This window comes from Osmerus eperlanus, chromosome 11, assembly GCF_963692335.1.
Source record: "Osmerus eperlanus chromosome 11, fOsmEpe2.1, whole genome shotgun sequence".
NCBI lineage: Eukaryota > Metazoa > Chordata > Actinopteri > Osmeriformes > Osmeridae > Osmerus > Osmerus eperlanus.
In genome coordinates, this window is record NC_085028.1 from 5,262,906 (window position 1) to 5,276,299 (window position 13,394).

Here is a 13,394-nt window from a genome sequence, read left to right on the forward strand (position 1 = left end):
ACAGCACCAGGGGAAAGAATGTTGCTGAAACATATTGTTACCTGCTACCCGTGGAGAACTGAACCAGTGACAGTGTAGAAGAAAAGAACACCTGGAAATGAAGTCATGTCGCGATGAACAGTGGAAAAATACGAAATGAACCTTTCAGATGGCTCTCTCCTTGAGACCACAAAATAACTCAATTGTGAATCATTTAGTTATCTTAACTGCACTTTTCAAACGGTTGCTTATCTTTTATTTATTTTAATTTTAATTATATCATTTTTTATTATTATTTATTTCTTTTATTTCCGTATCTCTCTGTCATGCCCTGCCAAGGGACAACGGATGAAAACTAGCTAACCTAGCTAATTCAAATTCGAACTAATTCCGGTGCATTTACATGTCTGTCCCTTTTAAAATAAATGCATATATATAAAAGTACAAAATAAAACACCATACCAACTTTCTATGTACACAATATTTGTTCGTTAAGACTTGGTTAAAATGCAATTTGTTATAAATGTATTATTACTATTTAGTATTTTATAAGTTAAAAAAGTACTTTGAACATTGAAATACTTCAATACATTCATATAAAATACAAAAATGGTCTTCACTGACATTTTAGACTGCAAAATTGATACTTTTTAATTAGATTCCTTTGATACTCAAACAGCAGTTATCACATTTCATATATACATTAAACTAATATTAGTTTGTTAATCTGAAAGGTGCATGTCGTGCAGTAATAATTGGGCATGGCCTGCTGTTTATGGCTGGTAGTTAAACAAATGCAATAAAGTGTAACTAACTATGCCCAATTAAAGTGATGCATAGGGGGGCAACATAATACTCTTGACTTTTAAAAATCATAGAAAAATAAATCACTTCTTTCAAGAACATGAACATGTGTTTTAAAGAGCAGAGACAATACATATATGTCAGTTATTGTAGGTCCACTTTTTCAATGTCTGGCATCCGACAGGCCTCCCTATATAGTCTCTTGGTTTGGATATGTGATTAATATCAAATACATTCACTACTTCAGTGTGGCAGCTAATCAGTGGTGGGTCTGAAAAGGTGGTTCCTTTTTGTACAGTGTCTTTTCTGGCTTCTGTGAGGTAAAAGTTGGTCCCTTTGAGACAAAGTCCTTTTTCCACCGTGTAGGAAAAGCCTGTCCATAATTGTCATGGTTGTCTGGTCTGGTCTTGGTCGGAAGGTCTTGATAGCTGGATGTGTCCCTACCTGTAGAGTCTGACCGTGACCGTTTAGAAGTGAAACAGGTCTGATGTTCATAGTTCATCCGAAAATGTTTTTTTGTCTTTTTATGCTTTAACTCAGAGGGTGACAAAGAAAATATGGTGTTGATGGAGGGGGGTGACAGCTGTCTGCTAAGGTTTGCTCGTATGGTTGTGTGCTGGTTTCTATTACTGTCGGTCCTAACTGAATCCTCCAGCTTCGGAGTCAGTGACATATAGTCAGCTGTGTCCTTCCTGTCTTCGATTTTAGGCTCCATATTATCTACTGAGAATCTATCTATGGATTGTTTGCTCACTCTCTCTGTGCCGTCTTGATCTTCCTCCTCTGTTTTGATGGCACACTTTGCCTGGTGTTCATGCAGTCTTCCTGTGGATTTAGGGTGTGTTGTGTAGGTGTCGCATTGGTACCCCTTTCCAGTGGGATTTTGGTGTTTCTTCTCATGGCTCCTCTTGGTAGCCAGGTACAGGAAGCGCTGGGGACAGAAAGCGCAGCGGTACCGCTTCTCTGTGCTGGGGCTCCGTGCTGTATTTTCAAAACAGGAGCCATTCTCCATACAGCTCTCACATATGAACTCACCACTGGCCTGATAGGTCTCAGAGGCAGGCCCCTCGCCAGGGGGCCCCTGCTTACTGCATATCCGACAGAAACTTGGGTGGAGGCCAATGATGTGTGCTTTAAGGCCAGATTCAGTGATAAAGATGCTTGAACAGATGTTGCAGGTAAACATGGGTTTTGGACTGTTGTTTCTGAGACGACGTTTCACCTCCAAACTGTCGCTTGAGAAGCTCACATCTCCGCTACTGTGGCTTGTGTCCTTGTAGGCCTCGCCGGCCATAGGTGTTATGGATGTCATGGAGTGCTTGAAACGTCTCTCCTTCCTGTGTCTAGATCTCAGCTTCTTGCTCTTCTTCTTAGGTTTGTAAGAGTAGTAGGGCCGCCAGAGCTGGTCAGCCGCATCACGATCAGTGGAATCATCACACAGCTCTGGCTCGGCAACAGAGGAAGTGGCCTCGGTTCTTTGACGACGACTTAGACTGGAACTGTCTACAGCGACCTCTGCAGGCCAGCTCAGGCCTTGACTCTCCACCTGGCTCCAGGACTGGCTTCTCTTTTTTCTTTTGGGGAACAGCTTGGAGCCTTTGATCCTTCGGCGGATGATGGCCTCGTTGCCTATTTTCACTGTAATCTGGCAAAGGGGCAGAACATGACTGTCCAAAGACGGGCCTGGGCATGCTGGCTTGGCAATGTACGTCTCTGTTTTGCCCCCTACTGCCTTGCTGTGCCCTAAACTCTGTGACCCTGCTTGAAGTAGCTGACTAGTCATAGTCTCAACTCTCCTTGCTGCTGCTGAAAGTTCACTCAACCTATTCACAGTATTCAGTGAGCTTCGTGGCATAACTTCTTGAAATGGCATTTTGGGACTTCTGTCGAGTGCTGAGGATTCCCCATCTGGTTGCGTTGTGGCGTTATAGTCATCCATGTCACGCTGGGGGATTGATGGGGATCTACTCGGATCTACTTCCTGGTCACATGGCTGATCAAAACTAATATGAGGCATCACTGAGGCGACCATCTTCGGGGTGGCCATGAAAGTCACTGGCATGGAGAACAATGCTGTGTCTGCATTGTTCATAGCGCCACTGTCCTGAAGTGATGGGATGGGAGAACTGCATTCTAGTGGGGCTTGGTCACTGCTCTCCAGCCCTTCTGAGTAGGTCTGACTGTAAGTCTTATAGCGCCTCTTTCTAAACTTCATAGGCAGGAGTCTATAGAGTTTGATTGGGTAAACACTGCCTTTCAAACCACCGTTTGCTGACTTTTTATTCACGGCCATTCTGGGATCAATCCCGTGAAAGGACCTCTGATGGTTCTTCAGAATATAATAGGTCATGAAGGTCTCCAGACAGAAGATGCACTGGTAGCGACGCTCGCCTGTATGCCAGATTTCATGCTTGGTACGATATTCTGCGAGGGCAAACACCTTGTTGCAGTAGTGACAGGGGTACGCCCTGTGCCAGGAATGCACATTCTCATGGCGTCTCAGACTGGACAACGTCACGTAGGCCCGTTTACACACGCTGCAGTTATACACCCTCTTAGACCCTCCAGGCCTCAACGCCTTCTCCACGGCCACGCGGGGTTGGGATTGGTCCAGCTCCAGGGTTTCTGATGTGTGGGGGTTGGAGAGGTCCGGGGAAGGCAAGTGTACATCTGGTCCTGTGTTGTTGATGTCAGTGCCCGGCAGGCTGTCTGTTCCAGGATTCCCTTTTGCCTCCTCGTCATCAGACTCTTGTTCAAGTGAGCTTTTCAAGGCCTTGAGGCACACCTGCTCATGATTACGCAATCGTTTTAGGTGGATGAATTTCCTGTGACAGAATTTGCAAAACAAATGGCTGACAAATCGTTTTTTGTGCATTTCCATATGTACGGTGAGAAGTGCTTTATTGGTGAATATCTCTGGGCAGTACTCACAGCCATAGATAGATATGCTAGCTTGTGTGTGAGGTGAGAGTGTGGGTGGGTCTAACTCCATCTGAACATTCTCATTGGCCAGAGGCAGCTCCAGAGAGGTAGTCCTGCTCTTCTCCACCTCAGTCTCTGCGTACAGTGACAGTGGTGCCATTACTCCTTGTGTGTCTGGGAAATCATTGGCTGAGAGGCTATCTCCAGTATTTTGTAAAAGTGTATGTGGCACAGCCGAATTAGGGAGGATACTTTTGGTCAAAGTGCCTCTCAGGCTGTGGCGCTTTTTCAGTGGACCCGAATTCCGATTCACTAATTGCTTTGTTAGTGAGTTTGAGGGCTTGTTGCTCTTCTTACTGTCTCCCTGGCAGCAGTATTCTGGGGGTTTGTGTCCCTGGTTGACTGCATAGGAATGCTCTGACAGGGTGTTGTTTGGCTCAGTGTCTGCTGTGGGACTGCATGGGGCTGGACAGCCAGCTGGGGGCTGGCCCAGGTCTGGGGAAGGCCTCTCCTTACTGCGGAAAACCAGAGGAGTGAAGAGATGGTTTCCAGGGCCCACTTCAGTGATGGAGAAGGCATTAGTGATCCGTGGACCCTGGGAACTGTCAGGTTCCTCAGGCCGACAGGTGTCCCCTCGAGGTTCTCTGGGAGCGTGGGCTTGACAGGGGTCTGGGGTCTTGACTGAGATAGGAATGATCTCAACTTGTGGGGCCACGGAGCTGTGCATCTCCTTTTCTATCAGTCTCTCTAAAAAGGGAATCCCCAGTCTCTTTCCAGCTGCTATTAAACATGTCTGCTCCTCTATGCTGGATGATGCCACCTTAGAAGAATAGATGAAATTCAGAATACTGGCAAACACCTCTGACTTGAGGTCCATCAGTTCCAGCACCTGATTGGAGGGCCATCCCTCCGGGGTGGCAAAAGCGCTCTTGAAGTAGCCACTGCATGCCGCCAAGACATTCCTGTGAGCCTGGAACTTGACGTCCTCCACCACAATAGTGACGTCGCAGAAGAGGCCCAGGGAGCGCTGGTCACTGAGCCTGCTGAGCACAGCCTGGGGGTGGGCACTGTCCATCAGACACTGAGTACCGGGGTGCACCACAGTCATCTGCTGACCAAGACAAACAGACAGGACAAGAGAAGAGGGGAGCATGTTTGAAATGTGACGCATATCCTGCTCTCTGCTCATTGTCTATGAAGGTAAATAGAAAACAGGAAATAATATTATTCTAACCACACAGATGAAAACAGGAAATGTCTATTTGACTCGTAGAATGTGCCGGTAAACTGTGTTGGAAATCTAACAGGCAGGTGTCAGTTTATCTCATCTTACTTCATAACACTAGATGGCAGTAATGTTTATGGAGATGGTCCACGGTTTCCATAGTAACACGGTAACCATCAAACCATGGAGGAATATTGTTTGGCCAAACAATTCTGAGATCTCCACTCTCCTAGTACAAGTGAAAACTACTACTGTACTTATTGCTAACATCTTTAGCCACATCCTGTTACTCTTGGCTACATAATGTTTCAAAATTCCATTCAAATTCTTAATAAAAATCCCTATGGAACCAAATTTAAACCAAATTTGAATGACCATAGCAACGCTTCCTCTTGGAAGGCTCCTTCAGAACTCCTGTTAGAATATAGTATCTGAATTCTTTCCGGAATGAGTGCCAAAAGGCAGAATGATTAAACATTTCCTCTATTACATAGATAATTAAGCTAACCATTGCATACAGGAAGCAATACTGCTGCAACACTCACATAAGTCATGCTTGTTTTTCACTTTACATTCCATTGAGTGTATGTGACATAGTTATGAGTAACTGAACAAACATTTTGAGTTGCTTCACAATAAACAGTACATTTCACTGGTATGTAACAAGCTCAAGTTCAGAGGAAATAAACTGTGACTGAGACAGTGAATTCCAACATCACCCTGAGTCATAATGAGGCTTCTACCCTGGCCTTGGCTTATGTATCATAAGAACAGAAGGTGGGGGAGGGGCGGGTTGTTTTGACTGCTCTCACCCACACACAGCTGAGTCAGAGGCAGTACCAGGAACACTAACCAACGCTTTGAATAAGACTGCTGAAGGATAGGTCTGAGCCCCAGAACCAGTCAAATAGAGGTGATCAACAAGGTGTTACAACCTCTGCAAGGCACCTCCTCTTTTTGAGGGGAGAGTTGAGTTGTTGGGTTGCTTATCCTCGTCATTGATGCATGCACACTTGGCAACAGTCTACATGTAGGCTCGACACAGCACACATAGGCCTACACGTACATACACAACCATCTGCTGCACTTGTCGTGAAAAATATTCAACGTTTTCATCCAATTCTCAAAGTTTTAAAACAGCACTGAAACTCACCTGAAAGTGTGATGCAAAGTGTTTATTAGAATTCAGAATGACAGAGATTCCAACAAACTTGAGTAGACCCCGGGATCTGACTGGAATTTTTCTCCGGACATTTCACTTATATATTTACTCTCTATTATTTTGTGATATTTTTCCATTGGTACGTTATAGTTGGTCACAGATGCATAATGCATTTCTCACACCATTGGTCTCTTACTCTAGGGGCTTCAGAATGCAGTTGCATAGAAATCAGGCCTGCTCTGGCCTTGAAGACCATCTGCACTAGATTCCTGGTGTAGGGTCGTAAATCTGTCCCATGATATCTGGGCCTTGTAGTCCTTGATATCTGGGCCTTGTAGTTTTCTATGGAAGAAGCCTATACACACAGTCTTCTTTCGCCCTGAGCCCCTAAATATCCAGATTAGCATTTTGGGCTTAATATCGTCTACATATTAGTGGCAATACTAATAAGTCAACAGCTTTGCATCTGGTTTTCAGTAATATAGCGTTTAAAAGTAAAAAAGGTGATTAAGAGGTTCATTTTCAATCCTATAATCCATAATCATTTCTCCATCGTCATAATTACAGCAGTGTGATGTTTTTTCTACAACACACTGTCCATAGATAGCTCATTGTTTTTGTTTGTGAGTAATGGGAATGCCTCTGATCTTTCTGCCTGACTAAGAGGAAATTCTAAAGTACAGCGTTCCTCCTCACTTTTGAGGGAACAGCCTGCCTCCGTGCAGCCATGTACTCTTTAACAGCTGTGTAATCACATGAGGAAATTTACTGGCTTGGAGAAGGGCCACATTTAATAGCCTGTGTAAACAAGGTAAAAACTGATCCCAAACTGTAAGAATACTCTTCCTCCAGTTATCACGGAACACTTTCTACTTCAGGATACAAACGTATTTATTTATAATCCTCATCATGTTATTGTGTGCTCTACTGACGACAACATTAAGGTTTTTTTGCAGATCAAGTTCTTCAGTCTAGCACAGCAGCTACATCACGCTAGCTCTGCCTGTCAGCCGTGATTGTGTCCATGCATAATATTGGGGATATAAAATGGCTGCTGGTTTAAGTATCATTTGTTCCTGCCCCTGATTACCTTTAGACTGGGACGTTCTTCCATAGTACCGTGAATTAATATTACCATCAAGGAATTCCTATAGTACATCAGGGCTGCCTGACACCCTGTCTGGGGTTTGTTTTGGCTATTTATAGGTGATACAGTAGCTGACCTTTAATGTGCATGCTAAATTGCTTCAATTAAGGAGGAGGAAGGATGGCTATATGAAAAAAGAAAGGCTTATAAACTGCACAGTAAACACAAATTGTGCAATCCTTCGACTTAATTAAAAAATATATATATAATGGTAATATTACACCAATCTTTTATTGTTATTTTTTAAAGGTGCTTTGACTTCAGTGCTTTTTCACTCTCAGTTTAATTAATATAGCACACATATACATTATTTTCTTTTGTTTCATTTAGATGCCAGTGACAACATGGCTGCCCGCAGACAGAGGCGCAGCCTCACATCTTCCTAAGCACGCAGCCTCTTGCCTCCCTTACTGACAGGCCTTCGTTGCCACGGCAACATGCTGTGGCGCAGCACATATTGGGATTCAGTTGGATGGCGGGCGACTGCATAAGCTGTCAGGGGGATTTGGTCCTTGTCTCTCCCTCAGTGATCCCAGTCTGAAAGCAAGTATTGCAGAGCAAGCTCCAGCACCTTGAAGGATCTCCTTTGTCTCCCTTTGGATACTACATGTGTATGTCAGAGTCTGCTGCTAGGTAACCAAATGGACCAGTTCTCTTCTGCTTAGGGCAGACTATGTGCTTCAACCTTGAGTTCTATCCTCTGGTAACGAGTGCTTGTATACATTTTTTATGACACTATTTTTGTTCGTACGAGTTTTGTTTATTGTTGTTATGCACTGAGCGGAAATGAAGATGTTGTCATCAACTGGGTTAATTTGCCACACCCAAGCTCACCGTTCCCTTAAATATTCTGTGATACATTTTGTAACCTGTAAAAGCTCTAAAATCTCTCTCTCCCCCACAGAAACTGCAAAGCAAGAAACCCTCCTATCTACACATGTGACGCTTCAGTCAATGCAAGAGCGAAAATGTCCCTGCACAAGTCACAGTCTATACTCCCTAATGATTTCCGTTAAATAAGGTTGTAAAATTAGTGGAAAACATGCAGAACATACCTTGACAAATCAGAGAGAATGATGCAGAAGGGGAACAGGAAACAATATCATGCTGTATTCCTCCTCTTTACTTCATGCTCTCTATTGTACGCCAAAAAATGTTTCATAAACGGAAGGCAGACTTTTTTCCCCCTAGATTAATCGCTGCACACTGGTGCTGTATGATGCAGAGCTTTCGTTGTTGTATTTCCACTTCTCCCACCCTCTCTCTATTCTGCTCACTCCAGCTCCAAAGTCCTTCTCCTCTCCCCGCTCACCCCAGTGCTGGGCAGACTAGTCTCCGCTGCCCAGGGTGCCCCCTGTCCCAGATATTAGCCCAGCAGCCAAAGGAACCCACATTCAGGGTATAAATAGCAGGACGGGACTAGAGCTCTGCCTCTGTGATGCCCCAGTGGCTTGTGCAGTCTGCACCCGCAAAGCAGGAAGCAACAACTTTATTAAGCATGGTTGACGACTACAGAGAGTCGCTTGCTGCTGCATCCCACACCCGCGCTGAACACTATGAGAAATGAGAGCGAGTGGCCGACTGAGCGTCTGCTAGCGGGGCACAGTAATGAGGTTTTAGCTGAACCACATCTACCCTGCTACCATGCATGTCTGGCTAAAATGGGATTCCTGCTTCAAAACTCAGAGAGAACCTCCATCTGTCTCATGCCTGTGCACGCATGCACATTCTCTTTGTCTGTGGTATACAGGCACACGCCTTGACACAGTCGAGCTCCTCTCTCTTACACTCATGTCATGGCATTCAACTGCACAGGAACACGGCTGCTATTCTCTTGGGATCACAAGATCATAGACAACTCAGTGTGTCATTCCTTAGCACCTAGAAAGAAAATGAAGGGAGAGTGCTATCAGTATCACATCCCCGGAGAATAAACATTGAGGCTGCATATTGATGCTCACAGATTGAAGACCGAGTGCGTCACAGCTGCAGAATGGGGGAGGGTGGCTGAGGCAGGCATGGTACTCATGGTACGAAACTGTCTGAATCTCTTGTGTGTTTGAGTGCAGTGAGGTTATCAGTCACAAGGGAGCTGAGTTTACCTTAAGCTTCAGGGTCGAATGGGGGAGAGGTTGTACAGTCTGTTTTGAACCCAAGGTGCTTGTGCATTTTCTGCCCAGATGAAGAATGCACATGCACTGTAGTACACAGAGGTTTACCTGACATGAAAAGATCTTCCGGCCTCCGTCCTCTCTTCTCTCTGCTTTCACACCTTGCTGTAGGTCACATGACAGTGGCTTTGTGACCAAGGCGTACAATGTTAACCACAAACTTTGTTGGCATCTATTTCTGGTGCAGACCTAGCAGTGTCACTGCTGCATGAGGGCTCTCAACTGGAGCAGACTGCACACCAGTCTAGAAGCAGCGCTTGCACCAGCCTGGTAAAAGTGAACCAGTCTGGTAATATTTAGAGCACCTTGTCAAAGGTCAACGTAAAAGAATTGCCTGATAGCAGTCAGGAAAATAGTTTTTTACACACAACCAGTAATCTGCCTGGTAGCAGTCAGTGAATCAGTCTGGCAGCTGTCCAGCACTCCAAGGTCTGTAAACTGCTGCACTTTCCCATGCACTGGTTACTGTGGCAACCCACAACGTGCTATGAGATAGCAAAAAAGTTGGCGACATGACACAAGCAAATTGTATGGTGGCATATTTCACTTACATATAACTTAAATATTCTACATATCCCATCTGTTTAACACATGCCTTCTCTCTACCCCCTCCCTTCTCCCTATTATTTCTCTGGTACATTGCAGGGTCACACAACATGGCCTCTAGTGATATCCTGCCAGTTTCACCTAAATGAAAGCAGTCGCTATGTTTGTGCACCCTTGCCTTGCCCAAGTCCATCAAGCAAAGCCATGAAAGCAGTTTTCATGACACATTTTCCAGTCATTATATTATTAGTCAACCAAATGGATGTATTCTTATAGAAAAATATGCTTAATGTAAATTTAAATAAATGCTTACCAGCAGTTTTCTCATCAGTGTCAGTATCTGAGATGGGTTTTAATCTTGCACTACTATGTGGATATTTCTCTGACAGTCAGATAAAAAATACTGCAACATTGTTGAAGACTTTCTGAGTTAAGGGAAATTACATGATCTCCCTAAGTGGTTCTGCAGCAGTTCTGTGTTGAGTGAGAGTGCTGGGATGTTTCCGAGCTCCTCCGCTCCCTGGGCCCAGTCATGGGATTTCCCTTCCTCTGTCCTCTGCCTGCCTGCGTCTGGCCCAGCCTGAACACGGCCTCTGAAATCCTCTTCCTGCTGGTGCCTGCCTGGAGGCCACTGACACCATGGGATCAGTGAACAAGAGAAAACTCTGCCTGAACAAACTGTGTCTGCCTTCCTGGCTGATTTGTGTGTTGGTCTGATCATGTGGAGTCCAGAAAGTGGAGACAGATCTGGTTATGTAATGACATTTTTTTTTCTTCAGAACCCAGTGAAGGAGGCGGTGTTTGATGACACAGGCAAATAATAAACTACTGTACCAGTCACAGCCCTGGGCCACAGTCAGGTCCATACACAGCCCAAAGATTTATGTTGTGGGAATAGTCTGTCCATTCCAACACCTTTTTTACATGACATTCTTACATATTCATGTTATTTTAGTTTTGGATTGAGATCAATGTTTTATTCTATTTCACATGTATTGCGCCACACATTACCAGTGTTGCCTTATCTTAACATTACAGTCTCAAGACTGTTTCTGGAACCATATGCTAAATGGGGTTAGATAATATTTTGTGGACCTTTCATTTAAAAGTTAATTAGGTTCTGAAGGAAAATTGTTACTGATGTCATCTCTCATTTTCACATGTCACCTTGTTGAAGGTTTCTAATCCACTTTCTGACTGCACTGACTCTCCTCTTTGCTCCCTCTGCTGGCTAGAGGATAGCTGAAGTCCTGTTTCTATGCCAACAGCTCTTTCAGCTCAGTTGTTTTTCAGCAGGGGGCGTAAGAACAATCAAGTTTGTATTTTTAAAACAGGAAGTTATTTTTTCCAAGGCTGCCTTTGATCCTTGCTATTCTGAAAAGCAAATCACTGGTCTAACATTTGTTAATACTGTAGTAAGTTTCCTTCATGTTTTTATCAATGACACACATCAAATCAGTCATGGTCTGTGTATGCCATATAGATGTCATTAGAAATCAAAGGCATTGAGAAACAATTAAACAAATGAACAATTAAAGGTTAACATCATTCATTTGAAGGTACAGTGAGACCTTCAGCCCCATTAATATAATACTCGGATAATATAACTTGCCTAAAATACTTCAATTGGCACTGCATTTTAAAGTAAAAAAATATGCACACAAAAAGCAACATCAAAATTTGTGAAAATCCTATTAGTGGAACACATTAGCTTCCCTTACATTGAAATCTTTATTACCAGAGGAGTAATCCTTTCTAAGCCGATGGTGTCTCACTACCTCCCTGCTGATTGTCGACAGCTTCTTGATCTTTTTTCTTGTGAAAGAAATTTAAATACATATTTCTCCAGCCCATGGCTTTGGCAAGACCCTCCATGTCAGCGGTGAAATCATCACAGCGATGCCTCACAATCTGCTCCCAAAACTCTGGAGAGTTGCAGAGCTGCAATACCACATACGACATAACCATGCCAACATACACATGCATACACAACAACAAAAGCCACAACAAACACAGAGACAGAGGAGAAACAGCACTCCAGAGCTGAACTTTTCCTATACTTGATGACATGGCCCTTGAATTGTTTGAAATATGAAATGTATGTGTCTGAATATGTTGATCTTGGAGGAACCCTCACCTTCCTGAACTTCTCTGTGGTCTGTGCAAGCTGTCCTGTATCTTTTAGATTCAGATAGGAGACTATTCTCAGCAGTAGGTGGCTGGGCAGGAGCTGAATATAGTCAAAGTGTCCCTTGCACAGTGCAAGGGTGTACTGTAGAATCTTCTGTCCGAACACCAGACCTACCTGGTCTAAAGAGAGAGCATGGTATGCACTTATAAATGCTGGCATGAACTTTTATGTCAAAGACCATGGTGGATGTGTTGGAAACCTTACGCTGCAGTCGAGAATCAAGCAAATATTCCTCATGGGATTGCTTCATTTCTCCAGGTCCGGAACTACGGAATTCTACTCGTAGGGAAATCTTCCATGATCTCCATATCACCTGCGATTAAATCAATTTCAAGAAATTACCAGGAATTATTATCCTCTGCACTATAAGCTCAGAGCTTGCTCTGAGGTGCAAGCTCACTGAAAATGTCAGAATGCTCATACAACATTGTGAATATTTCACTTATGACTATAAAATGATCTGGCTAAACAGCCCTAAGTGACTCTGCCCACACAAAAATATATATCATTATAGTCTGGATGGAACCTGCTGTAGCTGAATCTTCTCATCCGTGTTGGGTTGCAGGTCGGTGCTCAGTCATGGCGAAAACAAGACAACTCACAAACCAATTTATAACGTAATATTATCGCTCTGCTAGGACCGTTAGGAAGACCAAGTTGTGTCTATACTTGTACTTAGCTAATCCTACATAGAAGGTGCTGTAGCTAGGCCTCTACACACTGGCTTCTACCAAAGTAGAAGAGTTCCACATCTCGGATTGGATTCATATTTCAGTTGAATGGCATTCCACAGGAAATACTTACATCGGTTTTAGTAATAACAAGTTGAAAGAAATCTTTTGAAGGCGATGGACCTACACCACTTATTTCAAACACTTGTTCGCCAAGTAAAGAAGCCATTTTGGACGCTATATTGTTACCATGACAACAAAAAAGCAAATACATATTTTAGAATTCGTTGAATAAAAACATTTGCGAAACGCAAATAAATGTGCTAAATACAATAATAATTGGGAGTTTTTTTTCACATTAAAATATATAAGTATAATATCGATATGTTAAATTGTGTTTGTGTGGAGAGGGGGTTGCATGATTTAGGGGTCACGACCCAGCGGATTGATACTTCACAGCCACATATCATACCCTACTGTGGGCTCAGGTCAGTGGCTCTGACAGACTTAGACTTTGGTAAAGATGCTAACAGTGTCGGACAGTAAATTATTTTAATATAAATACATTGTATTTGG

General features: G+C 43.6%; 2 protein-coding genes across 2 annotated transcripts; both read right to left on the minus strand.

Annotated features, from left to right (window-relative positions):
* Positions 1-376: 376 nt before the first annotated feature.
* zbtb38 (zinc finger and BTB domain containing 38) lies at positions 377-9,276 on the minus strand. The gene is made up of 2 exons (XM_062473262.1): positions 8,295-9,276; positions 377-4,813 (listed from the first exon to the last, which is right to left on the minus strand). Exon 2 carries the CDS (start codon positions 4,811-4,813, stop codon positions 1,043-1,045), a length of 3,771 nt encoding a protein of 1,256 aa, XP_062329246.1. The 5' UTR covers positions 8,295-9,276; the 3' UTR covers positions 377-1,042.
* A 1,615-nt stretch (positions 9,277-10,891) lies between these two features.
* Positions 10,892-13,085, minus strand: fbxo36a (F-box protein 36a). The gene is made up of 4 exons (XM_062473263.1): positions 12,952-13,085; positions 12,352-12,460; positions 12,094-12,266; positions 10,892-11,897 (listed from the first exon to the last, which is right to left on the minus strand). The coding sequence occupies exons 1-4, from the start codon at positions 13,045-13,047 to the stop codon at positions 11,712-11,714; spliced, it is 564 nt and encodes a 187-aa protein (XP_062329247.1). The 5' UTR covers positions 13,048-13,085; the 3' UTR covers positions 10,892-11,711.
* Between the last annotated feature and the right edge of the window lie 309 nt (positions 13,086-13,394).